Source organism: Pinus tabuliformis, chromosome 3_2 (genome assembly GCF_031772625.1).
Source record: "Pinus tabuliformis cultivar Carrire ecotype Pingquan chromosome 3_2, CPIR1, whole genome shotgun sequence".
NCBI classification, from domain to species: Eukaryota; Viridiplantae; Streptophyta; class Pinopsida; order Pinales; family Pinaceae; genus Pinus; species Pinus tabuliformis.
The window spans coordinates 314,438,656-314,452,288 of NC_142302.1; the positions used below are offsets into that span (position 1 = coordinate 314,438,656).

At 39.0% G+C, this 13,633-nt stretch overlaps 1 protein-coding gene across 1 annotated transcript; it reads left to right on the plus strand.

The window, feature by feature from the left end:
* The first annotated feature begins 8,352 nt into the window (after positions 1–8,352).
* LOC149180794 (uncharacterized) lies at positions 8,353–10,247 on the plus strand. The gene is made up of 2 exons (XM_089413990.1): positions 8,353–8,838; positions 10,239–10,247. The coding sequence occupies exons 1-2, from the start codon at positions 8,353–8,355 to the stop codon at positions 10,245–10,247; spliced, it is 495 nt and encodes a 164-aa protein (XP_089270116.1).
* The last annotated feature ends 3,386 nt before the right edge of the window (positions 10,248–13,633 follow it).

Genomic DNA, 13,633 nt, shown 5'->3' on the forward strand with positions numbered 1-13,633 from the left:
CACAAGCTTGAAACGGAAATAAATTGTGCTTGAATTTGGTTTCATTTTTACACAAGCTTGAAACAAAGATAAACTATGCTTGGTTTTGGTTTCATTTTTTACATAAGCTTGAAATAAAGATAAACTATTTTTGAGATAAGTTTACATGCCCCAACATAAGGTGACGTCGATTCGAGGTACATTCCCTCCAAGCTTCATTTCATTCACCTAAGTGGATGGAATGAAGGTTCACTTCCGCGATCAAATGAAATGATTGACTAGGGTTTTAAGAGATCTAATCAAACAGTCGAATTGGAAGGGAGTTTGTTTCATTTTTTAACGAGCTTGACACAAGACAAGGAACTCTGCTCCATATCGCTTGTTTCATTTTTTTTAAGGAGTTTGACACAAGACAAGGAACTCTGCTCCGACCCCTTGTTTAATTTTTAAAGGAGCTTGACACAAGACAAGGAACTCTGCTCTGGTTCCTTGTTTCATTTTTCAAGGAGCTTGAAACAAGAAAAGGAACTTTGCTCCATATCCCTTGTTTCATTTTTTTTTTATGGAGTTTGACACAAGACATGGAACTCTGCCCCAGTCCCTTGTTTCATTTTTTGAGGAGCTAGACACAAGACAAGGAACTCTGCTCCATATCCCTTGTTTCATTTTTTTAAGGAGTTTGACACAAGACAAGGAACTCTGCTCCGGTCCCTTGATTCAATTTTTAAGGAGCTTGACACAAGACAAGGAACTCTGCTCCATTCCATTGTTCAAAGACCAACAGAGGTCATGGCTTCCAAGATTTTCTCATCATATGGGAGAATAATACTCTAGAAGGGATACATGTCCAGGGATCCAATTGAAAAATTGGGTTCCAATGCCCCCAATACATGATGTACTACATCGCCTAATAGATCATTAGTAGATGTGGGCATGGAACATGTGGCCATGTAATTAACCTGTGGCAGGGGTGGTACCGCTTACATATGAGAACCATTTAGGGATGATGATTGAGTGGGAGTTGATTCAATACCAATGAATGTAAGCTGATCAATGATCATAATGTTTCCGTCATTTGGGAAACACATCACTTGAAAGAGGGAAGAAACAAGAGCTCCCATGCCATAAACATAGTCATGGCCAAGGAGTGGATTAAAATCTAAAGGGCCTTGAACCACCATCACGTTTATATAGACAAAATTTCCTCCCAAAGTAATAGGTAAGTTAGGAAGGATCCATAACAGTTGATTGGTTCCTCTTTTAAAAGCTTAAATATTCTGGGTGACGAGGACAAGCTGAGGAGAACCTAAAGCTTGCGAAGCAGTTGAGGACATAATACTAACATATGCGCCCTCGTCTATGACTGTGCTAGGTACGACCATATGGGAAGCTTGTACTTTAATTTGGAAAGGCACATAAGATGGAAGACGATATCCTTCCAGTTGAATCCAATCAAAAGAAGTGACTAAACTACTCGGAGGGGGTGTTGTAGGAGCGTGAGAGCTACCCTCTTGCTCTATTGGAACAAGAGAAATGATTTCATGCACCTCGGGAACAAGAGGATTTACCTCCAGTTCATTCGAAACTGAAGAAACCAAAAGAACCTGAGCAGTATGAGGTTCACTCTCTACCGAAAAGGTATGGTTAACTGAAGGTGGGGTCAAGTCTACCAGTTTCTCAATCAATGGTTGGTTGAGAACGAACTCACGAGACTCGCTTTCAAAGAGAGTGGGATTGACCAAAGATGAATTTTGATTAAACACTGGATGAACTAGCGGAGGATCAGGGGAAAGATTTCGATACCCAGTCGGAAGACAAGGTTAAGAAGTTGTAAGGTTTTTCAACTCCTTGGAAGCTTCATCCATAAGAGGACAAAGGTGAGTGGGATGATTACCTTCACAAACTTACAAGGAAATTTGACTTTTCCCTTTTTCCCATGGGATTTACTATTACTTGTTGATGGTTTTTCACCAGGATGATCGCCACAAGCTGCTGACAAAGTTCGATGTGAACCTGCAGACCACACTTCTAAGACCTTGGGAATACCAAGACAATTCTGAAGAAGGTGGTCACCCTTGCACAACATGAAAGGGAATTTTACTTTCCGGGTCTGGTTGGAAGATTTTTCTACATCAATTTCATCCGTAACAATAGCTGATGGGTTGCCCCCTTGCTTATTTTGCTTCTTCTTCTTCATCCTCTTCTTCTTCTTTTTCTTAGCTTCCTGGTTACTAGAATCCAGACTTTCACCAGGCGAAGAGGATGAACAAGGTGAAGAGATAGGCGAAGAAGGCAAGGGGTCAACTTTAGGATCAACATGAGGTTGATGTTGTTCAGGCGGAGGATAACTTGGTTGAAAAGCTGTTTCGACCCTCGGAATCACCAAGGTTGAAAATAACCAAACTGGAAGACCAATGGTCAATCCAGGAAGGGGCAATGTCGCCATATAGGGAGCACCAATATTTCCAAAAGAAGGAAAAGGACTAGTATTCCCGTCAAAGGGGTTTCCTTGACTGGTAAACTTAGGAAATGTTGCCATCAATATCAACCTAAGATCCGTTCAAGAGTATTTCCACAGGAAGGATGTTGTTCCGCGGTCAATTAATTTTTAGAATTTGAAACTAAAACTTTGCCTTTTCATGTTTTAAGAGTCGAGAAAAGGACGAAAAGGTGAATCTAGTCGCTTTCGATAGTTTAGCGAGCTCGAAAGGACAAGTTGCTCGATGATATTTTCAAATTTAAAGAGTCATAAAAGATCAAAATGACCACTCAGGTGACTCTAGGTAAAAAGGAGTACCAAGTAACCTTGAACTACAATATACACCTCAACAAATAAATTTACCAAGGACTTGACGTACGTGCAGGAAATCTCCCCGAATGCTGTGTTTGGTGTATCATGTTTACAGGGCGACAGACTCGGCTTCCTATGGATAAAATTTCTCAACCTATGGGGTATCCCTTTATATACGCGACGGTATGGGGAGCCCAAGTCTGTGCTAGCGTTGTCTAATGTCGAAGCGAACAATAGATGCTAAGCTTTAAAGACGCCGGAACACATCTCTATCCTAGACCACTAAATATGAATGTTAATGTTTCAAATGATCCTTAGATTAATTGATAGATTTTAAAGTTGATCTTGGAATTATGTCTTAGTTTTTGGCTCAAAGCGATGTCTCCTAAATACCTATGATGCAACTATATGAGAAAAGGAAATTTTCCACTTCGATGAAAGCTAGATTAACCAAGGGAAGAAATTTCAATCAATAATGCGTCAAACGAAATGCATCATGCAAAATGCCTTCCACTAACTTTCAATTTCGTCTTCCAACCTCAATGCCAAAAGTAAAAATAATTTTTAGTTTTCACTATCCTAAATGGAACTTTTTTGAAAGCAAAATGGTTTTGACTTTACAAAGATGCACTTATATGAATTATGCTTTTCTTTTCATTTTGAACAATTTGATGCACCTAATATAGTATTTTAGCTTTTAATCATTGAAAAATGTGATCTATTCTCAATGACGAATCTCAAAAAATAACTTCTAAATGCAACTAATCTAATGCATTTCGCGAAAAGTAAATTTCGAAATACAAGCTAAAACAAATGCAAAATGATTTTTTCAATGATTTCCACAGAAAACAACACTCAATCAGTCAACAAAACAAACATCTCAATGACACCAACAAGCACTAAATGATGACCAATGACTAGAAACCATAGAATTCAGTCAGATTTCACTTCGAAGCCAACTAGAAAAAGTTTGCAAATTAATCAAGGCAATCAATCAAAACATTGGCAAATCCAAGCATACATAATAGGAAAAGACCTTAAGGGCCAAGACACACTGGATTCTTTGGAAGAAACCTAAAAAATTATCACATTCAAAGATCATTGCTACTTTATATACCCAAACCCGTGATTATTGCTACTTTGCATAGGCAAACCCTTGATGGCATCACTACTTTGTATAGCAAAAGTAGTGATGATTTTAGCGCGACCAAAAAATGAAGAATTTTTTTTTCATCGTGACTGTAAAGGTAAAAACCGTGATCATCACAATTGTAAATGTAAAAACTGTGATGCCATCACGACTGTAAAGGGTAAACCCACAATGGGTGAGGAATATGGGAAAAAACTAAAAAAATTCGAAGAAACAATCCAGAATTAGCACTCTAATGCACTAATAAGTGATGGTATAAACCCAGACTGATGCAGACAAGCCGAAAAATCGACGGTTGGTCAAACTAGTCAAAAGACAAAGTGAAGGAATGGAAAGAAAGGGTCATAAGCTCCCTAGTGGAGTTGCCATTTTGTTGACAAGGTTAATCCTCTCTGCGGAGAGAGATGACCCCTCTAGCCCAATGAGTGGGTCTAGAAATTGAAGTGACAATCAACTAGACATCTTCTTAGATTACAATTGAAAAGTAGAACGAGAGAGATAACCTACCTTGTTCTGATGCTATTTTGATATCCTTTGTTGAGAGCCTCGAACTGCTTGTGTCACAGACTTGTTCCTACTTCTCTCAGCGCTTATGTCCCTACACAAGTGATCAAGAGATAACAAAGCATGCCAAAACCAATTAAAAATCCAATAATAACCTACTTAGCTGATCAAGGAATGCTAAGCTAACACATACACGAACATATATATTTTGGGAAGATGAACCAACAATTGTATATTATTAAATGAATAAAAGGAAGCTTACAACCATAGCCTTGATGTTGAAAGGCTATCCTTGAGTGGTAATCCAAGTCCAAGCCAAGAAACTCTCCAAACACTCCTTCTCTAAGTCTAATGAATAGCCTCTAAGCACAAGCTCAGCATAGGGGTGCAAATGGACATAGACCAACCATTTAGGAATGGGAGAGGAGGAATTTATAGGTTGGGAGAGGGAGTTAGGACTTCTCCAAAGATAGGATTAAGCCCACATCTCAAGGAGGTATCTCATAGGGATGAGACCAAGAGGTCAAATTAGTAGGATTCGACCTCATCTATGCGAAACCACCTCCAGCTCGCCGCTCTGGAAGCTTCTCATCCTCTTTGGGAAAACTTCATTTTTGAGACCATCATGGGTATGCAAGGGAATAGAGCGATGCCATCGCTGGCCTAACATGGTGCAACAGGTGACCATCGCGGTTTTGAGCTTCATAAGGGCAATGACCTTCATTTTAGGGTTTTAAGAGCTATTTCTTCACGGAAAGCTCAAGATATTTTCCAAGCAAATTTAAAGGAGGGATATAAAATGTATACATGGATGAGTATACTATATAATGATCATGTTTTGGGCACTTCAAGGTATGTCATAGGGAAGTGCAGGAGGTGTGACAAAATATTGTGTAACACATCTACAAATCAAATAACAATTGATATAATATTGAAGCACAATATAGGAAAGAACATAGCTAACACATACCACATATCAATGAGACAAAGGCACCATGAACTATACCCCAAAATATTTTATGATGAATTTCAAATATTCCCAGTAGAACGGTGGCTTCACACCAGCGTTACAAAATTACATTTAGACCAAAGTCACTATATTTATTATCAAAATAGAAGCAAAATGCCTTCTATTTAGAGAGAAATTCCTCCAAGTGGAAAATAATGGCTACTTGGCTTGATCATCGTCAAAATAATCTTGACCGTAGATAAATACTTTATCAACTTTTAATATTTGTCGTCGAAAATACTTATTCTTGAGGAATTTTCGAATTTCTCATTAAAATGATGAAAAGGTAGTCTTGGATATTACCCAAAATCCCCTTTTCTTAATAAAAATCGGCCCTTGACCTATGGTAACAACCTACAGGCTTTATCGGAAGCGCTTAAGGCTTTAAGCCTGGACATATGAGGAATCAAAGCCACCTTTTTATCGGTGCTCTTAATCACCCATCGGAAGCCACCACCCGAGCTTTAAAGCTCGCAAGCACCATATTACATGAATCGGGAATGACCCATCATAAATACATGGGAATCATATATATATAAAACCCCTTTCTATACCCGCGCCCACATATATATAAAACTATATGGAAACATACAAAAGCCCGTTTTTTTTTTAAACGCCCGGACTTCAAATTATATATATACCTTTGCAATTTTCGGCAGGTCCAATATCGGCTGTTACAACCATAAACACATGCCGCGGTCCCGATGACCCCGATGAGGTTGCGGACCCGATCTCAACTTTGCCACAGTTAATGGTTTTATCGCATCCGCCTCCGCCCAATAATATTTCGTTGGCGATCGGCGATCGCTCGACGCGCTATACACATATATGCGTCTGCCGATATAGATCCGGACCCGATCTAGCAATTCAACCTGATATATATTATATCGGGTCCGCACTCATCGCTTAAAGGTTCCGATATGATATCGCTCCGTCATCACCGATATGCCGATGCGATGGTAATTCCGGACCCGACTTGGTCCACAATCAATCTGAATAATCTTTCAAGTCCGCCCAATACTCCGCTAAGGGGGTTCCGACATCAATTCGCTGTGTAAATGGGCCTTTCTGTTCGCGGACTCTAATTAAATTGGATTTGCTTTGAGCACAAGAATTATTTACAGTTTATTAATAACAATACAAGCAGATCGCATTGTATGGAGAACAAAAAACAATCAACATACAAAGCCTTCACGGCCGCATAAACAAAGCATTGCACAAGCACTGGATTATTTCATATATAAAATACAGGGTCTCGGCCTTTCCATATTACACTGTAATGATGACCTCTGTTTTGATACAATCCCAAAATACACTTTGAGCTTTTTTGCTCCACACCAAGCCTCACAAATTGAGCATCAGAAGCTCAAGATGGAAGAGAACAACCCAAGGACTAAAGGAGAATTCACTGGACTTGATCTTAACTGTCCAACGCCGATGGAGGAGTAATATGTTCTCTCACTCAGTTTAAAAATGTTTTTGTATGGCAAACTATACGTGTAAATATTTACTATTTCAATACTTTAGAATGTATAGCCACAGGCTACCAATAATGGGATATTTTTGTAAGAAGTATGGGGACAATTCTCAGGGAAGGGATGGGGAACAAATGAAGCTTTAGATTCCCTTAGCAGGCTTGAAATTATGACGTAAAATCCTGATTTTGAACGCGAACGAGCGTGATTTATATATAAATATACTACTCATTATGGTTAAAAAAAGAGTAAGATAAATACTATTTAACTGCCACTAGATTTCTCAACAATGTTGTGGGCCCAACAATTAGTCAATAGTCAGAGATATGTGTACACAGATAAAAATAAAAAAATGGCAAGGAGACCTCATTCCCATCCTCAGGTCTACCCCGACTTCCCGACTTGTTCTAGTGGGACCCGCAGTCGGGGTTGATTATAGTCGGGCTCGACGATAATTGAGGTGTATTAAGGAGAAGCACACACTAGTAAACCCATATTCCACACTCGTTTCCCTTGGGATCTACATGCACTATCCACATTGAATAACTTGACTTTTAAAGGATGTACGCTCAATTGCACCAAGTTTCGCAAAGTTCCTATTTTTTGAAAATGCACTCTACAAAATCCTTGATGTGTTCTCAAGGCACGAAACTATTGAGAAAGTTGTAGGTAATATTTTGTTATTATAATTATAATTATATTATCATGATTTTTTTGTGGGTAGCTGTCAATAATAAATTACTAGTCACATAAAATAAGTGAAAATATGAACTTGTTACCCTGCCTAATCGAGAGTTAGTATTGGGCAGTGAAACAATTTGGCGAAAGTACAGAAGTCTTGACCCCAAACTTGCATTGAGCAATTTTGACTGCGGCATAATTGTCTGTTTATTACTTTGGAAGTGTCACTGCCCCAATTTTTTGTCCCTTGAGCTAATCCATTAATGAGTGTGGTGCCATTGAATTGGGTCAAACATTTATATTTTCACTACATGGAAACTCTAAACAAAATAAATGCAAACATTAAAGCACCATTAGTAGGGAGGTGTTGTTATATAAAACTTCCTTGGGATTTTGTACGAACAACTAATAATGCCTTACTTAAGAAGTTGGAGTGTGTAATTAATGCAGTGTTGCCTCTATTTACAACATTAGTCTGGAAAATCCTAATTGTTGTATAATTTAAAATCCTTACTCATTGGAATCGTAATTATGTAATTTATAATAAAAATATAAACTTATTTTTTAAGCAATGCAATAATAATACAAATTTATTGCAATCAATTCTTTCCAAAAAAAAATATTGTTCATTCTACCTGATCCTGCCAACATTCTAGTCCCCAGACAGCAGATCGATGGCAGTAAGCACAGATTGAGTAGAGGCGATGGCAGCAAGCACAGACCGATCAGAGGGGTTGTAGAACGAGGCATGCAATCCAATACGATGCCAGAGCTGGAGGACTGTTTAAAACCAGAGCAGGTAAGATCAACCCTTATTCAGATATTTATTAAAACCCCGGAGGGGAAAACCCGATTAGTGTGGGTTCATGCAGGAGGCACCATCTTGCAGTTAAAACAGCAGATATGGGCAAAGATGGGATATCCAGTCCAGATCCAACATCTGGTCAGAGGAAGGTGGTCCCTCCAGGACTGTAGAACCATGAAAAGCTATGAGATCAGCTCAGGAACAATCATTGTTCTAAACCTGAGGCTGAGAGGAGGGGCTCTGCCTCAGGGACAGCCAAGTTCTTCAGGGGGAGTCAAGGGGAAATCAGCACCCCAGAACCAATCTACAGGCAACTATCGCGAAGCAGCCAAAGGGAAAGAATTTCCAAAGAGGAAAGAATCCACAGCTGCCAATATACCTCCAGGGCAGTATATCGTGGATCAAATGCCAGAGAGTCCCTCCATCTTGCTGGATACTCCAGAGGTAAAGTGCATATTTTCAGATCTACAAAAAAATGCTGTTATTTGTAGATTTAACGGTTTCTGGCCCAGAACAGATGCTCTGTACCAATGGATTCACACGGTCTGGACAAAAAACTGCCAGATCCACCTATGCTCGAAGGGTTTTTTCATAGTAGTCTTCCTAGAAGAAGGAGAAAGGGAAAAAATTCTCAATGAAGGACCATGGTTCTGGGGCAGTGCGGGATTGTTTGTGACCCCATGGTTCCCGGGTTTTGATGCAAATACTATGGTGGTATCAAGGATGCTAGTATGGGTAAGGTTGCATAACCTCCCGATACATTTTTGGCACTACAAGACCTTAACAGCCATAGGGAATACCCTTGGAAGAATGTTAAAGATTGACTCAGAGAGACACTTAAAGGGTATCTTTACTTTTGCTAGGATATGTGTCGAGGTAGACCTTAGCCAAGGATTACCCGAAAGCATCATTCTGAATTTCAACAATTCTCAGTGGAAACAACCTTTGGACTATGAGAATACAGCATTCAGATGCAGGGGATGTCAACAAACAGGTCACCTGTTCAACGCATGCAAAAGCCTCAACAAGAGCAAGCCTCAACAAAGGAAGCCCAAAGGATGGCAGAACATAGATGATGTTATAAAGAAGAGAACCCCTTCGGTAACAGAAGACGAAGAAACAGAAGCAGAAGAGGATGATACCACCATAGAGGAAGTTGAAATGGAAAACCAGAAGGAAAATATAGCAGACAACAAGGCATCACAGTCCCACTCAAATCAGGCAGAAACACAGCAAAATCAGGCAGAGATGATAAGCGTGGATCAAAGCATGGGAGGCATCAAACGGCATCATCACTCAGATACTTCAGACTCAGACAAAGAAACAGGGCCTCCGAATGCATCAACACAGTTAGTCATTGTTTCGACTGAACCCACTCAAGGAGAGTGGCGTAAGGTCGAAAAGAAAAAGGGGAGAAAAACTTGAAGTGGCCGGAGCTCAGTTTTTAAACCCTTTTTCCTTCTCTTTTCTCTTTTCTTCTCTTATTCTTTGAGCACGTTAGTTTTCTAACGTTGCGTAGGGTGCGAAAGCACTTGAGCCCATGTGGCAATTACTGAATGCTTCACTGCATCTGCTAGTGTAACTTTTCATTAATTCTTTAATAAAAAGTTACCGTTTTTTTTTCCTTGGAAAAAAACTAATGGTTGTGGAAATTTTACTATCTATGACAACTATACAAAGTAGCATATAGAAAAATAAATTTATTTTAAAAAATAAATATAAATATAAAAAATAATTAATAATAATATAAATTACAAAGTGTGGAAGCATTCACAGAGTCCATCAAGACCTGGACTAACCATGACAATATTTAACAAATGACTTTTTTTTATTGCAATTAACAGGTTACATAGGGTACAGACACTCGAACCGATATGTGAGTTGATAAGGGCTAGAACCCCATATTACAGAATACGATCGTCCATTAGAAATGTTGAGGATATGCTTATCTCCTAACATTTAGGCTGTAAATTCACATGAGGGCTTGTGTAGGCTACAATAAAATGTACTCTCTTGGGTAGGGCACAACCTAATGGGAAGAATTGATTTGCATTGCATTGTTATTGAACTTCCTGAGGCCGGAAGCCTTACCTTGCCTAGTCCCTCAAGAATCAAGTCATTCCACCATGAACGATGCGTAACATAACCCTATTATTGGCAAGAGAGTTAGAGGCCCTTTGACAACCATCAAGTTCCTGGTTGGGGTCGACCAAAAGATTGCCTACACAGATATGTTGATTATTCCATGTCCTCAAGTGGCAAATGTTTACAGCTCGAGAGCCCACCCATTGCATCCCTGTTGATATGGCTGATGCTAGTTTTTGAACCTTCAAGATAATTTCCCCATTTGCAGGCCAAATGCCAATATTTATGTGTCCTTTTCTGTACTTTGAGAACTCGATGGGCTAAAAAAGAGTAGCCTTGTCGAAATATCAGGAGGGATATCACCACTGGACACTCTAGTGAGTCGTTGTCACTTTGGAAGGATGGTCACACAGGTCCATTATGAATGGGTAGAATGTGCAATGTGTAAGAAGGAAGCAAGACTTGATAAAAACTACTGGGTCCAAGATTCACAAAGTCGCATTACGACAAAGCTAGCCGGGAGTGAAGCCTTATAGCTCTAATCGGATAACCCTTATCCAACAAGAGTGATGATGACCTAGTCATGGAAACTCCTGATTAGACACCTAGGAATTATCTTATCACTATGCGATGTAATAATGAGTGACGTGATCAAACAAATATTTCCTAAGATGAGAACATGAGCAAAGCGTCGAGGCTTGGGGTTGGGCCTATAAATAAAAAAATTGGGTGTGTTGATGGATAGGTTAGACCCTGACTGGCCTTTGAGCTAAACACTTCCACTAGGCCACTCAATCTATGTCAGGTGGGAGATTAACAATGTCGTTACAGTGCTATACTGCCACGTGGGCCGCTAAGTTGATGCCACATGAGAGGTGAATGACGTTGTTACAATGGAATATATATATATATATATATATATATATATATATATATATATATATATATATATATATATATATATATATATATATATATATATATATATATAACAAAATTGATCGCGTTGATAGATATGGTCAACCCTCACTAGCCTTTGAGGTGAATAATGCCACCTAGGGTGTTGAGCCCCTGCCACATGGAAATTGTACACTATTGTTACAATGTTATAGTGTCACACACACACACACACACACACACACACACACACACACACACACACACACATAACAAAATTGATCGCGTTGATAGATATGGTCAACCCTCACTAGCCTTTGAGGTGAATACTGCCACCTAGGGCATTGAGCCCCTGCCACATGGAAATTGTACACTATTGTTACAATGTTATAGTGTCACATGAGCCACTGAGACACAACCACTTGGTATATATATATATATATATATATATATATATATATATATATCTGTGTGTGTGTGTGTATTAAATATTAAATACTAATATTTTAAATTTAGTCGAGGTCCAGACTGTGCCCAGGTAAAGGAGCTCCCGACTAGGTCAGAGGTCAGGGGCTGCACCCAAAAATAACAAAATTGGGTGGACTGATGGATAGGGCCAACCCCAACTAGCCTTTGAACTAACTATTTCCACCTGAACCGCTGCCACATGGAAGATAAACGATGTTCTTACAATGTTATACTGCTAATGATTCGCTATATATATATCTATGTATCTATATATATTTCTCAAACTATTATAGGTCGTAGGTCCGCGCGAGCTGACTACCGCCACTTGGGACACTGAGCCACTGCCACACGGGAAAATTTAATTATTATTTATTACAAAATTAGAAATTAACATACACAACACACACACACAACTATTTTAGATTTAGTTGCAGTCGATACTATTCCCGACTCAAGCAGGTTGATGTACTAACAAAGAGGACCAAACCTGACTAGGTCACAGGTTGGACCCAGAAACAAAAAAACTGAGTGCCCTCATGGATAGGGTCGACTTGGACTAGCCCTTCAATTGACTACTTCCACTTGGGCCACTTAACCGCTACCATGTGGAGCACGAATGATCTTCGAACAATGTTATGCTGCCATGCTGTCGATGGCAATGATGATTTTGAAAATATTATTTTTTATATAAATTATTATATAATAATAAAATTATTATTAATATAATATAATAATAATATAATATATTGTTGTTTTTGTGACAACGACCCTCCAAAATTTTGACTGAACTCAATTTTGGAGCATACGTGAACTGTCGTTCCAAGCTATCTATTGTCGTCATGTTGTTTGATTAGCTATCCTTATGTTTTCTCTGTGTGTCACATCCTCCTAAGTCAGTTTTTTCTACATGTCGTCACCTTACCTTTAGAAGCGTTTGTGTTATCTTGTCTAAATATAGGTGAAGTCATATCTTTTCTTGACTGAGTAACTAGCCTTGTTCGCCATGCAACACACTCAAAAGCAAAGAAAAGCACTTTATTAAGAAAAAACACACTTTCTGATGATGAAGACTTGCACTCTAGTTGAGCGCACTTCTTCAAGCTGAACACCTACGCCCTAGTGGAGTGCACTCCTTCATGCTCTGCCAGTGCGCTCTCACTTGAGCACACTCCTTCGACACGAAGACTTGCACCGTTTCAAAACTCATGCATGCACTTTCTTGTTGCATGTTGGCGCACTACTAGAAAATAAGAGCCCACTTCACTTCGCCTAACTAAGGCATTCACTCATCGGAAAGTGGCGAGCATGCATGGAATGAATTTTCATGTAATCTCTTTATAATCAACCCAATTAATCATTCTTTATCATAATCATTCTCATATGGGTTAGGCACACATCTTTGGATCAAGGAGCTCTTTGTTAATCTTAATTCCAAGTAAGTTTTGCATGTCGATTCTATTACTTGCCTTAGATGTGTTTGTCATCCATATTGCTTTCCTTGCTGGCAAGTCACTTCTTTTTAGTTTATTTATTGGCGTTTGAGTTCATTATTTCTTCTATAAGTGTCATATTGTTGTCGCAGGTTGTGACTCTTCACATTTTGTAACTCCTCATATTCTAGTCATGATTGCGACAAAATCTATAAAAAATTGAGAGGACATTTCTTCCCTACTTTTCTATCATTTTATCTTGTTCTTGGACTTGTCCTTGAGCCATTCCAAGACAGTGTGCACTTCTGGAAGAAATTACTTGATTATCTTAGAAAATTATGCCTAGAAGGACAATTTTT

Bases quoted from the DNA above. Each gene is read 5' to 3' on its own strand.
- LOC149180794 (XM_089413990.1), top strand. From the start codon at position 8,353: ATGCCAGAGCTGGAGGACTGTTTAAAACCAGAGCAGGTAAGATCAACC.